This window comes from Ranitomeya imitator, chromosome 7 (assembly GCF_032444005.1).
Source record: "Ranitomeya imitator isolate aRanImi1 chromosome 7, aRanImi1.pri, whole genome shotgun sequence".
Lineage (NCBI taxonomy): Eukaryota > Metazoa > Chordata > Amphibia > Anura > Dendrobatidae > Ranitomeya > Ranitomeya imitator.
Window position 1 is genome coordinate 17,785,158 of NC_091288.1, and position 18,100 is coordinate 17,803,257.

The 18,100-nt window shown below is 47.9% G+C and overlaps 1 protein-coding gene across 1 annotated transcript in view; it reads right to left on the bottom strand.

Annotated features, from left to right (window-relative positions):
• The window catches only part of ZRANB3 (zinc finger RANBP2-type containing 3), a 182,395-nt gene extending 165,759 nt beyond the window's left edge, over positions 1–16,636 (bottom strand). Inside the window, exons 1-2 of the mRNA XM_069732850.1 lie at positions 16,539–16,636; positions 6,540–6,686 (exon numbers count right to left, since the gene is read on the bottom strand). Coding sequence (XP_069588951.1) covers positions 6,540–6,679 — 140 coding nt within the window. The 5' untranslated portion in view covers positions 6,680–6,686; positions 16,539–16,636. The remainder of the gene's footprint in view (positions 1–6,539; positions 6,687–16,538) is intronic.
• Positions 16,637–18,100: the final 1,464 nt, after the last annotated feature.

Below are 18,100 nucleotides of genomic sequence, written 5' to 3' on the forward strand. Positions count from 1 at the left end.
TTTTGGAAAACTGCTCCCATTCTCATGTGACAGTCCCATGATTTATGTCCTCCATGTCACAGACTGTTAATTATTGGAGTGGGAAGTAGCCACGTTGGCTACAAGCAGCAGACGTTCTTGGCTCGCTTACAGCGAGGGGCTTTTGCACATTAATCATCTCTTTCTTACGCTCTCGCCGGCTGATTTGCAGCTTTTGTCGTGTGCATTGTCCGTTCTTTTGAAGGCGATTGCGTGCTGGACAATATTTCTTTTCTGTGAAAATTCTGCAGGCGGCTCCAACAAATGCGATAGGGGAAGCCGAGGAAATTAGCGCTGTCACAGCCCATTACTAAAACTCTGCAGTGTGAGCGCTTTACCACTGTGGCGGCGTTGGCAGCGGAGGGGCGGCGGTGGCAACCTCCAGCGAGGAACATGGGCAGAAAAAGAAGAATTCTTTTCCCTGTTCAGACAGATTTAAATCATGATTACCTCTTGCAGAAACCTCCTGAATGTGGATGCTGAGCCAGGTCTTGGCGCGAGACCCTGACTTCATTATGAGCAGGGACAGTGCAGAAGAAGAGGCCGAGCTGGGGCTACAAAAATTACTTTTTACTGTTAACCCAAAGGCAACCAAGCAACATGAAAGTAGAGCTCCGAATGGCGAAGATGTAAAGCTTCTGCAACCTTTGATCCTGAAGAGAAGGCAGCAACGGTTTATAACCACTACTGTCTTCTATTTTCCAAGACACGTAACACTCGGTAGGTGGGATATGGAGAAAAGGGGCATCACCAATGGCGCCTCTTTTGGATCCGATGATCACATGATCGCAGTGTGTAACCCGGCAAGCATGGCGGACTTTCTGTGTCTCAGTTTTGTCACAGGGGGATGAAATTTTCCCTAGTGGTTCCTACATATGACCACAAAATAAAAAAGCAAAGATCTCTCAGAGGTCAGATCGCATGGGGGACATGTATTAATAAATATGTACAAAAATAAGTTAAAAAAAATAGCAAAAATTATGGTCATAGACAATCTATAATTCTAAGAAAGACACACATATTAGATTACCCCCTTAATGTTACATGACTGATATCTCCGTCATGCTGATCAGGCGGGTCCTGACATGAGTGAGGGGGCTCAGACTAAGGTAACAAAAAAAAAAGAGTTTTTAATATATGGACTTTATTGCATTAAAGTAAGGAAGACTTCAAAAATGTTTGTTTTCTTGCTAAAAAAAAAAGTTAAAGAAAAAAAAAATTTCTGCAAAAAAAAAAAAAACACCAAACCCCCTAACCAACTGGAAAGATTAATCATCCAAGGCAAAAAAAAAAAAAACAGGCAGCCCATAAGTGGAGTTCGAGTGCAACCTCTTTTTTTCCTTAGATTACAAATTTACATATTTTTGGTTATTTGTCTTGGAACTTGCACCCACGGTAACAATTTTTATTTTAGTACAAATTTAAAGAAGAAAGAAATATAAAAAGTTTTGTACGTAACTAATAAAATTTAAAAAAAGATCTATAAAAAAAAAAAAAATGCTCTGTGTCATGTTAAAAAAAAAAAAATACTCCCAAAAATATTTTAGAATCTTGAGAAATATATATTGAGCTGGTTTCGTTAATCTATATGCTTATGCTCCAGGTTAATAGCTGGCACGGTGTATTTTTCTATTTAGATACCCTTTAGAGATTTTGTGCACAATCTGATTTTATATAACCAGCTCATGCACAAAATCTCTAAAATGCGTCAATCAAAAAATGCGCCGTGCCAGCTGCTAACCGGGAGCACCAGACATTTTGCCTGGTTTTTGCCATTTCTGGTCCTTATAGATACAAAGAGATGGTGTGAAAAATAGAAAAATATCCCTCGTGTCAGCGCAACTGGGACGGATAAAACGAATGAGTGTTTTTCGGCGACCCACCTGCTTTTACCCTGGCACATCCGTCATCATAGAATAACGTTGGGGGTAGGCGCTAGATAAGTCACAGGGGGCTCCGGGCTGCCAGGACCTACTTGCGATGACCTGGAACCACACTAAGAGACTCAACCTACTTTTCTGCATCATATATTTTCTAAGTAGGTTGACATTAACTTAGTGCGAAATCAAGAGGAGAAAAAAAATGGATGGAAACTTGGACAGGTCCTATCCAGGATGCTAATAAATGTCTCCCATTTTCTTTGTGTATTTTTGTGTCTCAGGATATCGTCCCAGTTAATTGCACCAAGATCCTCTCTCATCCGTTGAAAATTTGCCCTCCTGAAGTTTAGTGTCCTTTTAACCCCTCTACTACACATCTTATTAAAGGATACATGAAAACTTATTATTTTGTGATCGCTATTTCCCAAGTGACCCCCAACCCTTATATTTGATATGCGGTCTGGCCTGTTGGTTAATATTAGGTCTAGCAGTGCCCCCCTTCTTGTTGGGTCCTGAACCAGTTGTGAAAGGTAATTGTCTCTCATAGTTGTCAAAAACCGATTACCGTATATACTCGAGTATAAGCCGACCCGAGTATAAGCCGACCCCCCCTAATTTTGCCACAAAAAAACTGGGAAAACTTATTGACTCGAGTATAAGCCTAGGGTGGAACTGCAGCAGCTACCGGTGAATTTCAAAAATAAAAATAGATGCTCCATACTGTTCATTATTGCCCCATAAGATGCTCCATATAAAGCTGTGCCATATATAATGCTCCATACTGTTCATTATTGCCCCATAGATGTGCCATAGAAAGCTCTGCCATATAGTGCTCTGCGCCGTTCAGTACTGCCCCATAGCTGCCATATAGTGCTGTGTGCCGTTCAGTACTGCCCCATAGCTGCCATATACTGCTGTGTGCCGTTCAGTACAGCCCCATAGTGCTGTGTGCCATTCAGTACTGCCCCATAGCTGCCATATAGTGCTGTGTGCCATTCAGTACTGCCCCATAGCTGCCATATAGTGCTGTGTGCCGTTCAGTACTGCCCCATAGCTGCCATATAGTGCTGTGTGCCGTTCAGTACTGCCCCATAGCTGCCATATACTGCTGTGTGCCGTTCAGTACTGCCCCATAGCTGCCATATACTGCTGTGTGCCATTCAGTACTGCCCCATAGCTGCCATATAGTGCTGTGTGCCATTCAGTACTGCCCCATAGCTGCCATATACTGCTGTGTGCCGTTCAGTACTGCCCCATAGTGCTGTGTGCCATTCAGTACTGCCCCATAGCTGCCATATAGTGCTGTGTGCCATTCAGTACTGCCCCATAGCTGCCATATAGTGCTGTGTGCCGTTCAGTACTGCCCCATAGCTGCCATATAGTGCTGTGTGCCATTCAGTACTGCCCCATAGCTGCCATATAGTGCTGTGTGCCGTTCAGTACTGCCCCATAGCTGCCATATACTGCTGTGTGCCATTCAGTACTGCCCCATAGCTGCCATATACTGCTGTGTGCCGTTCAGTACTGCCCCATAGCTGCCATATAGTGCTGTGTGCCGTTCAGTACTGCCCCATAGCTGCCATATAGTGCTGTGTGCCATTCAGTACTGCCCCATAGCTGCCATATAGTGCTGTGTGCCGTTCAGTACTGCCCCATAGCTGCCATATAGTGCTGTGTGCCGTTCAGTACTGCCCCATAGCTGCCATATAGTGCTGTGTGCCGTTCAGTACTGCCCCATAGCTGTGCCATAGAAAGCTCTGCCATTGCTGCTGCTGCAATAAAAAAAAAAAATGCCATACTCACCTCTCTTGCTTGCAGCTCCCGGCGTCTCGTCCCGGCGTCTCTCCGCACTGACTGATCAGGCAGAGGGCGCCGCGCACACTATATGCGTCATCGCGCCCTCTGACCTGAACAGTCAGAGCGGAGCGGCGCCGGGAAGATGGAGCGGTGCCCGGCGGCTGGAACGCGGACAGGTGAATATTACATACTTACCTAGTCCTGGCGGTCCTGACGCTGCCCCTGCCCGTCACGCTGTCTTCGGTGCTGCAGCCTCTTCCTCTATCAGCGGTGCCGCGGTCAACGGCACCGCTGATTAGAGAAATGAATAGGCGGCTCCACCCCTATGGGAGGTGGAGCCGCTTATTCATTTCTCTAATGAGCAGTCCCACATGACCGCTGAAGAGGGGAAGAAGCTGCAGCACAGAAGCCCGTGGGACGGCAGGGGGAGCGCCGGGATCGCTGGGACTAGGTAAGTATGCCTCAGCGCCCTCACCCCCTCACCCGCTGACCCCACCGCTACCGTGACTCGAGTATAAGCCGAGAGGGGCACTTTCAGCCCAAAATTTTGGGCTGAAAATCTCGGCTTATACTCGAGTATATACGGTACCTTTGCTGGAACTGCAGGTTTCTGTTCCCCAATCTATTTCAGGGTAGTTGAAGTCCCCCATAATAATGACTTCTCCTTGAGTCGCAGCTTCATCTATTTGCTTTACGAGGATATTCTCCATTGCTTCCATTATTTTTGGAGATTTATAACAAACCCCTATCAGTAATTTATTATTTTTTCCCCCTCCCCTTATTTCCACCCACAGGGATTCTACATTTTCATTAAATTCACCTATATTATCACGCAGGATGGGTTTTAAGGACGAATTTACATATAGAAACATAGTGATCACTGGGGCTTCTGCGGAATGTAATGGGCATCATTGTGAATGCATTCAACAAGTTATAAAATTTGTTTCAGAAACTTTTTAGAGAAAAATTAAAAAAGAAGTTTAAACTGTTGATTAAAAAAAAAAAAAAAGAAAATAAAAGAAAATATATTAGATTTTATCTGTGTCATGGTGAAAGTCTATGACAATTCCCCAAACAGCAACAGAGTGCTAGAGACGTGAAAATCTGCAGAATGCACCAACATCCATCGGAAATTTCTTTCCCAACCACCTTCAGTGGGATTTTTAAAAATTCGCAAGATATTCGGTGCAGAATCAGATATAAAATTCACTAGAAAATTCACTAGACTATGTACTGTCTCCACAAAACATTTAATTGATTTTGATATATTAATTTAATTACATAATGTAAACAAAACAAAAAATAAATAAAATAAAAACAGAAGCATAAAAGAAAACAACCACGACACAGGAATGATACGTGTCTTCACTGTTATTAATTATAAAAAGGAGCCCTATCCGTAATTAATTATCTAAATCATTAAGGAGATATTCCGCAGAAACACAATAACATTTGCATAATAAAGAAGGGGAAAAAAAAAGCATAAAGGGAATCAGACGGCGGTAGTCACAAAAAGATAAAAACAGAAAACACAAAAAATAAAGACAAAATAAACTAAAACAGGAAATGTACGAATCTGTCAAAAGAAAATCTCCTTGTAAAGAAACCCAACAAATGAGACTGGGAGCAAAGATACGAGAGTATTTACCGGGAATGCAGAAAATATCAACAATGGGCCATTCTTAGAAAGCCGACGCAATGAATAAAGATGGAGAGCAGCGGAGGGGAACCATTACAGGGCCACGGCTGTCAGCCTCACCTCCCGGATTTTTAGGAGAAGTTTCGTTCCAACAATCAGTGATCAAACGACGCGAGAAGCGCAAATATACGTGAAGCAATAACAAGCGTTCTTGCAATACCTTAAAGGGACGGTTTAGAGGGGTCCAAAACTTTCTATATAGAGAGCTAAATTTGAAAAGTGCCTCTTTGTTTAAAAGCCCATTCCATCCCTTCAGATTGATGTCCAGAGTTTGTATCTGTAGATCTGCAAGTTTACACCCTCTTGCAAACTTGACCTATGTTCACTAAAGGTACCGTTATACTAAACGACTTACCAACGATCACGACCAGCGATACGACCTGGCTGTGATCGTTGGTAAGTCGTTGTGTGGTCGCTGGGGAGCTGTCACACAGGCAGCTCTCCAGCGACCAACGATCAATGACAGCGGGTGATCCTGATCATTCCCCAGCAACCAACGATCTCCCAGCAGGGGCGTAATCGTTGGTCGCTGTCACACATAACGAGATCGTTAGCGGGATCGTTGCTACGTCACAAAAAGCGTGACGTTGCAACAATATCCTTAACGAAATCGTTGTGTGAGAAGGTACCTTTATTGTATTCTTTTCCATGGTCAGACTTTTTGTCAATATTGGGTCCATGTAAGCATTGGGTTTTTGTTTTTTTTTTGTTGAATGGTAGTTTTTAATTTAGCAAAAAAAGTAATAATATAAAATGTGATACCAAATATGCTTCCTTCTATGTTATCATTTATTTATATTTCGGGCCTAATTTAAGGGCCTAATTAACACTTTTTTTTGTTTTTTAAACCAACGTTATTTTTATTTTATTTTTTTTCATAGAGACCCTTTAATAAAATTTGCCCCTTGTCCAGTATACGTCGATTTAACCCCTTAACATTATCAAGATCTTAATTTGCCGTCACTGAAGAAAAACATTAATCGATTGAAAACCCTGATCGTGTCCCACGCGAGCCCCGGGAAACCTGCGCCATCTTGTCATTACTAAAGCGGTGCGATCCACGGGAAGTCTGCATCGTGTGAACGAGCCCTAAACGTCACAAAGACCCCAGATTTCCCAAATATGGAGGATGACGATCTTCTTACCTTCCTTGTCTCTGCAGAGCGAACACCACTCCTTCCCTCTGAAAAGGGAGCAGCCGCTCTCGGAGTTTTTCAGGAAGGGTTGATAATTTGTCGGCCGCATCCTCAGGGGGATTTTTTTCTTTTGTCCTCGACTTTCCCATTTTTCACCTAAAATAAATCAGAAACAAACTTAAATTAAAAGGAATGGTAAAACATTTGCAGTTTCATGTAAATGAAGCTAAAATATGTTGTTGCGAGTGGTCTTCCCCCATGAATCTCGGCTTTCTGTTTGTTGGGGGGGCGGCGCATTCTGAAGATTGACAGTTCGGGTCGGCAGCAGGACTGAAGCGCTGGCCCAACCTAAGGCCAAGTTCACACCTTACCTTCAGTATTTGGTCAGTATTTTACATCAGTATTTGTAGCTAATACCAGGAGTGGGTGATAAATGCAGAAGTGGTGAATATGTTTCTATTATACTTTTCCTCTGATCGTTCCACTCCTGATTTTGGCTACAAATACTGATGTAAAATACTGACCAAATACTGAAGGTGTGAACGTGGCCTAAGCATTGCAGAAAGCAACTAGAAGATACAGAGATCCGGCCAGCTTCAAGGAAGATATAGCAAAAAGTTTGTATGTGCTGCGCTTCTTCCCTGGGAAACCAGCCACCGCTGATGGACTGCAGAGGTGGCTGGTAACAAGGCAACAAACTGAACACACAATAAAAGAAAACACTTTGTTTTTTATAAAGTAAATTGCAAAGCTGCTTGTTTATCTAAGCACTTAGCATTTTTAGGCTTTTTTAAGAAGCTGAGACAATATAATCAACATATTCAAAAGTTCTGTAACTAATGTCTGTTTTCAAGATCTCTGCTTGCTGTCAGGGAAGCAGGGCTGTGGAGTAGGTAAGGCCCCTTTCACACATCAGTTTTTTGCCATCAGTCACAATCCGTTGGCATGAAGGTTCCGTTGCAGATTGTGAAAAACTGATGCGACGGATCCGACTAGCGGATCTGGCTACTTGGATCCTAAAAAAAAAATCGGAGCATGCTCAGTTGAAAAAAAACGTAATCCGTCAGCGGACTCCGTCATTTGACAGATCCGGCGCCTATAGGCTTCCAGTCGAGCAAACGACGGATGGCGACGGACCTGTTTTTTCAACGGACACAATAAACGTTACTTTGTCCGTTGTCTCCGGCCACTGGACAAACAATTTTCGACGGATCCAGCGAACGACGGATAAAACATGAGGCAATCCGTCGCTAATACAAGTCTATGAGAAAAAAATGGATCCGGCAGCATCAGTCGCCGGATCCATTTTTTTTTTTTTTTTCAAAATTCGACGGATTGCGACTGATGGCAAAAAACTGATGTGTGAAAGGGGCCCAAGTCAAACCTCGGACTCCTGACTCCACAGCACTGCCCCCTACTGAGCATGTAGGTAAAGTGCAGCAGAGATTCATCTCAACTAAAAGCCGAGATCCCCAGATCAGGAACAGAACAGACATTTGTAGGATATTTCATATCTTTCCCAAATTCTTACGGAAACATTTACAGCACAAACTGCCCTGAACTGCTGAAGCCAATATATTGCATGTTAGGAGCGAGTCCATTTTATACCGGACTCCACAGTCCTGCAGGGAAGCCATCATCAGGATTTACCCCTGCAGCGCCATTAATATTGCCTACTGCCAATTGTTCTTTTAGTGCACCCGAGTGCAGAATCTCATCTGTAATTATAAGCACATGTAACCAGCGATAATTATCTTCTCACGACCCCCGGCCTCCAGGTCCTGGCTCATTAGTAAATCGGCTCATGCCTGGTTCGATTGGATTAGATCATTGTCAAAATCAATGTGACAGCGAGAAATAAGAAGATTTACATAAAACAGCATAAACCAGAAAAGAACAGCAGCTGCGACTAATGGATGTCAGTGCAGAGCGTTCTCCGATGTGATGACCTCACACGTACAGACCCCAACAGGGTAAAAAAAGCAATTCAAAAACATAATAATAACAACATATATATATATATATGTGTGTGTTGGTCCTTACACTCCCATCGGATTATTTGGTGCAGAGTACAATGAAGGAGAGCAGTGGATGAAGTCCACTTTTAGAGGTATCGCGGACTGCAGGGGCGCATGGAATGGTTCGTCAGTAAAGAGCAAGGACATAATTATCTGACAGCAGTATCATAATGAGAAACTTAATGACACATTCCCTTTAAATTTGCAAATTAATTATCGTATATATAATGCAGTAATTTTTTTTTTTTTTTTTTCTTCGGAATCCAGAAGATCCCAGGTCTAATGGAAAAGTTAAACAGCCCCTTGTAGTGATATTGGTCAGAAGAGCAGATAGGGGTCTGCCATGACAGTGGAAACATAGCGATTATGTGAGCCGAGCACGAGCCTAAATCCACGCAATAAGCCACATGTTCCTAAACAATAAGAAAATATTTACCAAAAGCCAAAATCTTAAAAAGGGGAAGAAGGAACCAATCAGAACCCTCATATGCTAGATGTTTTCTTCTTTTTCTACAGCTTGCTTTCTCTGCCCTTTCTGCGACTGTACATGCTTTCTCTCCTCTCCATGATGTCCAGATTTGTCTCGCTCCTTTCATCTCCCAGCTGCTATACTTAAGGCTACACAAGTGTAGAAAAAGAGTAATCCGATTTTCATCTGTATTTGTCATTTGTCTGCAGTCTATTCTCTTTGTTAAACAAAAAAATAAAAAATTGCCACATGTTCATAAAAGTCAGATTTTATAGGGAATATTTGTATGGGATCTGATTTTTTTTTTTTTTTTGTGCATCCAAAATGAGGAAGAAATGAATGCACGTGGCAATTTTTTCCATGGTCGGAGTGCGGTCAGTTTTTTCACAGCAGTCGCCTGAGGCTCAGGCTGTCAGATACGACCAATTCTGAGGGTAAATAAATAAAGCTTAAAGGGGCATTACAGTTTGAGGCATACAAGAGCAGCAGCAGCACATGACAAACCAGGGTCCTCTGCACCTGGGGGCCCACATTTCCTTTGGCTATGTGCAAGCTGTTGTACAGCCGGCACCTGAGCCTACCAGCTGCTGCGATCTGCACTAGCTCCAACTGCATCAGACTAACCCCTAAGATGACGCTGTCATTTGTGATAGCGGCACCTAAGCGGTTGGAAATAGGGAGCTGATGGAATTGTCAAGGCACAACAACAAGCCCTGAGTTACCTTTAGAGGACGAAAAATTTAAAAAAAAAAGTTAGGGTTCTTGGAGGGAGAGGAGGAAAAATCAAAAGCGAAGAAGGTCCCACTGGGCCCTGTATAAACCTGGGGTCAAATATGAAATACGGAAAGTATATACATGTCTTAGCGTCAGCTCCATTTTCAAGACTCCCAACATTGGTACCTTGTCACCTGTGTGCACAAATAGCCCAGATGGAGGCTAAAATGACTCTTATAATAGGGCGCCCATTAGCGTGCACGCCGGGAAAGCTTGTGATGTGAACAGGCCCTGAGACCCAAGCTCCGACAGGTGTGGAGCGACTTCTACATGAGCCATTTCCATTGGCGCCTCCGCTCCTGTGCAAAGCCATTCAGAAATAGCTGCGCCACTCTCTATTCACAACATTACCAGTGAATACATTTCCGCTGGAGGAAAATAAATTGGCCTCTTGAGGGATTGTTTTCTGAGAGATGAATCCATCTTTTCACGTTTCTCTCCCCAAACGAAAGTCAAGGAGGAATTGGAAGATGAATTCTAAAACGGACATTATAATCAAGCGCTGCTCATTATCATAGGTAGAGAGAGGCGGTTAATAGCTGCCAACCCCCCGCCGGAATCTACCGGGGACCGTCCTCCTGCAATGGCTGCTGCTAAAAATACTTCACTAAACCTCAGCGCTGAACCCGAGTGATTCCATTCCCGTTACATCTCACAGAAAGATGCTGACGAGAAAATGACATTTAAGTTAGTGATTGCATTAACCTCTGCGGTGCCGGAGCAAGCCACAAAGGCGAGGGACGGTGCAGAACGCAGGCGCTGCCACCGCAGGGAGCACGTCACCACCTGAGCGAGTGGAGAGGCAATATGTCTGCCATACAGAATGTGGAGATGTGGGGGCGCTGAGAGCTGGACCCCACTAATATAACATTAATTACATGCCTGAATTACATCTGTATTATACTCCAGAGCTGCACTCACTATTCTGCTGGTGCAATCAGTACACTGTAACTCAGGATCGGTAATGTGTGTACACAGTGACTGCACCAGCAGAATAGTGAGTGCAGCTCTGGAGCATAATAGAGGAGGTAACTCAGGATCAGTTATGTAATGTAATGTATGTACACAGTGACTGCACCAGCAGAATAGTGAGTGCAGCTCTGGGGTATTATACAGGATCAGTAATGTAATGTATGTACATAGTGACTGCACCAGCAGAATAAGGAGTGCAGCTCTGGAGTATAATACAGGGTGTAACTCAGGATCACTAATGTAATGTATGTACACAGTGACTGCACCAGCAGAATAGTGAGTGCAGCTCTGGAGTATAATACAGGATGTAACTCAGGATCAGTAATGTAATGTATGTACACAGTGACTGCACCAGCAGAATAGTGAGTGCAGCTCTGGGGTATTATACAGGATCAGTAATGTAATGTATGTACATAGTGACTGCACCAGCAGAATAAGGAGTGCAGCTCTGGAGTATAATACAGGGTGTAACTCAGGATCACTAATGTAATGTATGTACACAGTGACTGCACCAGCAGAATAGTGAGTGCAGTTCTGGAGTATAATACAGGATGTAACTCAGGATCAGTAATGTAATGTATATACACAGTGACTGCACCAGCAGAATAGTGAGTGCAGCTCTGGGGTATAATACAGGATGTAACTCAGGATCAGTACAGGATCAGTAATGTAATGTATGTACAGAGCGACTGCACCAGCAGAATAGTGAGTGCAGCTCTGGAGTATAATACAGGATGTAACTCAGGATCAGTAATGTAATTTATGTACACAGTGACTACACCAGCAGAATAGTGAGTGCAGCTCTGGAGTATAATACAGAGTGTAACTCAGGATCAGTAATGTAATTTATGTACAGAGTGACTCCACCAGCAGAATAGTGAGTGCAGCTCTGGGGTATAAAGCAGGATGTAACTTGGATCAGTACAGGATCAGTAATGTGATTAGTTTTTATCTATTTTTGTAGACTGTAAAATATTTCCAGTATTTTGCTCTTTTACTGCAGTTTTATTTTTCAATGACAATTCTGACGATATTGACAGCATATGGAGGAGACAATATATTTAAACTAGAAACCTGCTCCTGCACATAAAGCTGCGCTTCCGCCTACGGCTGTCAGAGAGCTGGATGATGAGCCAAGTGAGAAGGTAACGTAGCCAACCTGTGATCAGATGATGGATAACAGCCAGAGATACAATGTGACAACACAAGCTGCTACACCACATCAAGATCCCAAAGCCAGGACTGTAGGGGGCTGCCCTGTGTGAGGACTAATAAAAGGAAGATCCCCCACTTGTAAACCCCCCATAATATTAACATGACATTATATATCACATGCAACTTTTGTTTCCATTTTTCACCATTCTCAAGAACAAGATCAGTTGTCTGTCAGTGAATGGAAACGTTTCACTCTGAACCCAAGACGGAACAGAATTGTGGACAGGTTTCCACCAACTAGGAAACACGTGGCGCCCTTCTGCCCCGTTGGGGAACGTGCACACATCTTTTCCAGGTGGGCGACCTGCAAAGCTTTTAAAGAGGGAGACGCTTCAGGAAACAGCACTGATGTTCAAAGGTTGTAAGATCTTCACCCTCCCAACGTCTCCAGTGTCAGAAACCCCAAAATATAACTGACCATGGGGCAGTGGCCGTCATCCAAGGGAAAGGGGTTATCACACGCGCAAGACCCAAGGAAGATAAAGCTTATACAAAAAAGTGGAACGCCAGTCCTGGCCCGTCACTGGGTTTCGCCAAGCGGCTTCATCTTGGGGCTGCCCTATGTTCGTTATGTTTTGAGGATTCTCACAACAGAATCATTGGGAGAACCAAGATCGTACTGCTCAACAGCATGGAAATGTTTTTTCATCTATGCACCAACACTGCAAGTCTGGTGAGGATAGAGAATACAGGAAGATGTTTGAACAATACTCAAAAAAAAAAAAAATTGAGGATGCGGTAAAGTTCAGTTTATTTAGGATTTCACCCACAGTATGGAAGCAAAGTTCAATTCACTGATAACCAGCAGAGATCTTGGAACGTTACCAACAGTATGTAAGCGGCAAAGAGTGTGAACCTGGAGCTCCAAACAACTGAAGAGAACAAAACTGATCATGCTCAAAGATAAAAATCTGTGCGCCAAATAACCGACAACCCAGTCCGGGAGGCCCCATCTCCCGGCAACCAATGTCTCTACGCCCCGTCTCCCGACCACCCACCGTCTCCCGACCACCCACCGTCTCCCGACCACCCACCGTCTCCCGACCACCCACCGTCTCCCGACCACCCACCGTCTCCCGACCACCCACCGTCTCCCAACCACCCACCGTCTCCCAACCACCCACCGTCTCCCAACCACCCACCGTCTCCCAACCACCCACCGTCTCTGCACCCCATTTCCCGACAGCCCCCCTCTCTGTACCCCATTTCCCGACAGCCCCCCCTCTCTGCACCCGGTCTCCCGACAACCCCCGTCTCTGCACCCAGTCTCCCGACAGAACCCATCTCTGCACCCCATTTCCCGACAGCCCCCGTCTCCCGACAACCCACTCTCTGCACCCCGTCTCCCGACAACCCACTCTCTGCACCCCGTCTCCCGTCAACCCACTCTCTGCACCCCGTCTCCCGACAACCCCCGTCTCTGCACCCCGTCTCCCGACAACCCCCGTCTCTGCACCCCGTCTCCCGACAACCCCCGTCTCTGCACCCCGTCTCCCAACAACCCCCGTCTCTGCACCCCGTCTCCCAACAACCCCGTTCCTGAAGCCTGTCTACTGACACCCACATTCCCTCCTCTCCCGCACCCCTGGCTCCTTTCCTGACAACCCTATGAATGCGCCCTGTCTTTTGACACCCCCGTCCTCCCCCTCATGACACCACTGCCCCTTATCCTGACACCCCCATCCTCCCCCTCATGACACCACTGCCCCTTATCCTGACACCCCCGTCCTCCCCCTCATGACACCACTGCCCCTTATCCTGACACCCCCTCATGACACCACTGCCCCTTATCCTGACACCCCCTCATGACACCACTGCCCCTTATCCTGACACCCCCGTCCTCCCCCCTCATGACACCACTGCCCCTTATCCTGACACCCCCTCATGACACCACTGCCCCTTATCCTGACACCCCCGTCCCCCCCTCATGACACCACTGCCCCTTATCCTGACACCCCCGTCCTCCCCCCTCATGACACCACTGCCCCTTATCCTGACACCCCGTCCTCCCCCACGACACCACTGCCCCTTATCCTGACACCCCATGACACCACTGCCCCTTATCCTGACACCCCCTCATGACACCACTGCCCCTTATCCTGACACCCCCGTCCTCCCCCTCATGACACCACTGCCCCTTATCCTGACACCCCCTCATGACACCACTGCCCCTTATCCTGACACCCCCGTCCTCCCCCTCATGACACCACTTCCCCTTATCCTGACACCCCCTCATGACACCACTGCCCCTTATCCTGACACCCCCGTCCTCCCCCTCATGACACCACTGCCCCTTATCCTGACACCCCCTCATGACACCACTGCCCCTTATCCTGACACCCCCTCATGACACCACTGCCCCTTATCCTGACACCCCCTCATGACACCACTGCCCCTTATCCTGACACCCCCGTCCTCCCCCTCATGACACCACTGCCCCTTATCCTGACACCCCCTCATGACACCACTGCCCCTTATCCTGACACCCCCTCATGACACCACTGCCCCTTATCCTGACACCCCCGTCCCCCCCACTCATGACAACACTGCCCCTTATCCTGACACCCCCTCATGACACCACTGCCCCTTATCCTGACACCCCCATCCCCCCTCATGACACCACTGCTCCTTATCCTGACACCCCCGTCCCCCCCCTCATGACAACACTGCCCCTTATCCTGACACCCCCTCATGACACCACTGCCCCTTATCCTGACACCCCCGTCCCCCCTCATGACACCACTGCCCCTTATCCTGACACCCCCTCATGACACCACTGCCCCTTATCCTGACACCCCCTCATGACACCACTGCCCCTTATCCTGACACCCCCATCCCCCCTCATGACACCACTGCTCCTTATCCTGACACCCCCGTCCCCCCCCTCATGACAACACTGCCCCTTATCCTGACACCCCCTCATGACACCACTGCCCCTTATCCTGACACCCCCGTCCCCCCTCATGACACCACTGCCCCTTATCCTGACACCCCCGTCCCCCCTCATGACACCACTGCCCCTTATCCTGACACCCCCGTCCCCCCTCATGACACCACTGCCCCTTATCCTGACACCCCCTCATGACACCACTGCCCCTTATCCTGACACCCCCGTCCCCCCCCCTCATGACACCACTGCCCCTTATCCTGACACCCCCTCATGACACCACTGCCCCTTATCCTGACACCCCCGTCCCCCCCCCTCATGACACCACTGCCCCTTATCCTGACACCCCCGTCCCCCCTCATGACACCACTGCCCCTTATCCTGACACCCCCTCATGACACCACTGCCCCTTATCCTGACACCCCCGTCCCCCCTCATGACACCACTGCCCCTTATCCTGACACCCCCGTCCCCCCCTCATGACACCACTGCCCCTTATCCTGACACCCCCGTCCCCCCTCATGACACCACTGCCCCTTATCCTGACACCCCCGTCCCCCCCTCATGACACCACTGCCCCTTATCCTGACACCCCCGTCCCCCCTCATGACACCACTGCCCCTTATCCTGACACCCCCGTCCCCCCCTCATGACACCACTGCCCCTTATCCTGACACCCCCGTCCCCCCCTCATGACACCACTGCCCCTTATCCTGACACCCCCGTCCCCCCTCATGACACCACTGCCCCTTATCCTGACACCCCCGTCCCCCCCTCATGACACCACTGCCCCTTATCCTGACACCCCCGTCCCCCCTCATGACACCACTGCCCCTTATCCTGACACCCCCGTCCCCCCTCATGACACCACTGCCCCTTATCCTGACACCCCCTCATGACACCACTGCCCCTTATCCTGACACCCCCGTCCCCCCCCCTCATGACACCACTGCCCCTTATCCTGACACCCCCTCATGACACCACTGCCCCTTATCCTGACACCCCCGTCCCCCCCCTCATGACACCACTGCCCCTTATCCTGACACCCCCGTCCCCCCTCATGACACCACTGCCCCTTATCCTGACACCCCCGTCCCCCCTCATGACACCACTGCCCCTTATCCTGACACCCCCGTCCCCCCCTCATGACACCACTGCCCCTTATCCTGACACCCCCGTCCCCCCCTCATGACACCACTGCCCCTTATCCTGACACCCCCGTCCCCCCTCATGACACCACTGCCCCTTATCCTGACACCCCCGTCCCCCCTCATGACACCACTGCCCCTTATCCTGACACCCCCGTCCCCCCTCATGACACCACTGCCCCTTATCCTGACACCCCCTCATGACACCACTGCCCCTTATCCTGACACCCCCGTCCCCCCCCCCTCATGACACCACTGCCCCTTATCCTGACACCCCCGTCCCCCCTCATGACACCACTGCCCCTTATCCTGACACCCCCGTCCCCCCCCCCACATGACACCACTGCCCCCTTATCCTGACACCCCCGTCCCTGCGCCCCCATTTCCACTATCTGTTCCATTTATCTGCAGCTCCGGTCTCTCCAGCTGCCAGAGAACTACAACCAGCAGCAGTGTCGTTGCTTGGAGTTAGACAAGCGGAGGCTCCAGGAAGCCAGAAAAGTGTCGCTCTGACGTCACACTCACGCTGTCTGTTCTTTCCGGTGACGGGATCCCTCTGAGATGCGGCTGCGTCAGAAAATCAGCCACATGACGTCATTCAAACTTCGCGCGCCCCGGCCGGAAGTGACGACAATAAGGGGGCGGGGTATGTTAAGCTACAAGACTGGTGTGGAAAAAAATACATCTCCCATCATGCCAAGGGCGTGGCGGGGGGCGTATCCTACAAAAATTCTCAGCAATGCTTGTCGGTAATTGTAGTTTCGCACAGTGATTGGACTGCTGACCATCGTAGTCAATAAACAGTCACCTCAGTCACCAGACTGGTGTCGTCACTGCCATTTTTTTTCTTTTGAAGTCCATTTAAAGTGGTTTTACTTTTATGAAAAGCTTAAAAGGTTTAAAAAAAAACTAAATAAAGTGTATAACAATTGAAAGTTCTGCTCCAATCCTGTAACATTGGTCACCATGGTAACAGTCATCAGCGCTATACTGCTTGCTGACAGGCTCCCATCTATACACATTGTCATTTTCCTAGGTGGCTGTACCCTGAGTTCGGTGGGTCCCGGGGTCTCCGCAGGTTTCCCGGTGCTGACGCCATTGATAACACAATGCAGAGTTTCACTTTCAGAACAGTTCTATGTTGAGGATACTCAGTTCGGTTTCTTCCATCCGTAAAGAATAAAAATCCCTGGAAAAGGCTGCACAGTGGAGCTTACGGTGGTCACAAGCTTCTCTGGGAAATGGATGGCAAAATATGTAATCAATATCATTTGTATACAGTCCAGTGGGCGGTCTTGACAGTGACTGACAGCCTTCAGAGACCTCTGTAACTGATTAGGACCGCCCACTGGACTCCTAAGCCCAGAAAGAGCAGAAATGATAACATTCTGCCCACAGATGAGACACTGTGCTGACGGGACAGGATCCCTGTAAGGTGGAAATGTCCTTAAGGCCGGGGTCACACTTGCATGTGCAATGCAAGAAGCTCGCGCGAGTCTCTCACATCAATACCCGGCACTGCCGCCGGTACTCGGGACTGGAGCGTTCAGCTACTTGTATTTCTATGCAGCCGCACGCTCCGGTCCCAAGTGCCGGGTATTGATGTGAGAGACTCGCGTGAGTTTCTTGCATTAGACCCCGGCCTAAGGCTAGGTTCCCATTGCGTTAGGGCAATTCGTTAAACGCATAGCGCGTGCGGATTGCGCTAACGCAATGTTTATTTTGTGGCCGCGTTTGCCTTCCCCGCTAGCGCAGATCCCCAATCTGCGGTAGCGAGGGACGGACCTTGGACGCGCCTCAGACGCTGCAAGCAGCGTCCGAGGTCCGTCACAAAAGAACGGCACATCGCTAGCGCGTGCCGAAAATGGCGCGCGCTAGCGATGCGCTACAGGCAGAAATAACATTGCTGTCAATGGGTGCGCTAATGGACCCGTTGCAGGGCGTTAATTGCGACATTTTTGCCGTGCAACGCTGTCCGTTAGCACTAACCCATTAACGCAATGGGAACCTAGCCTAATAGTAAAGATAGATAGATGGGGCTCTGTCATTCTGCGTTCAGGCTCCCGTTCAGTGGCCTTGTCGGGACT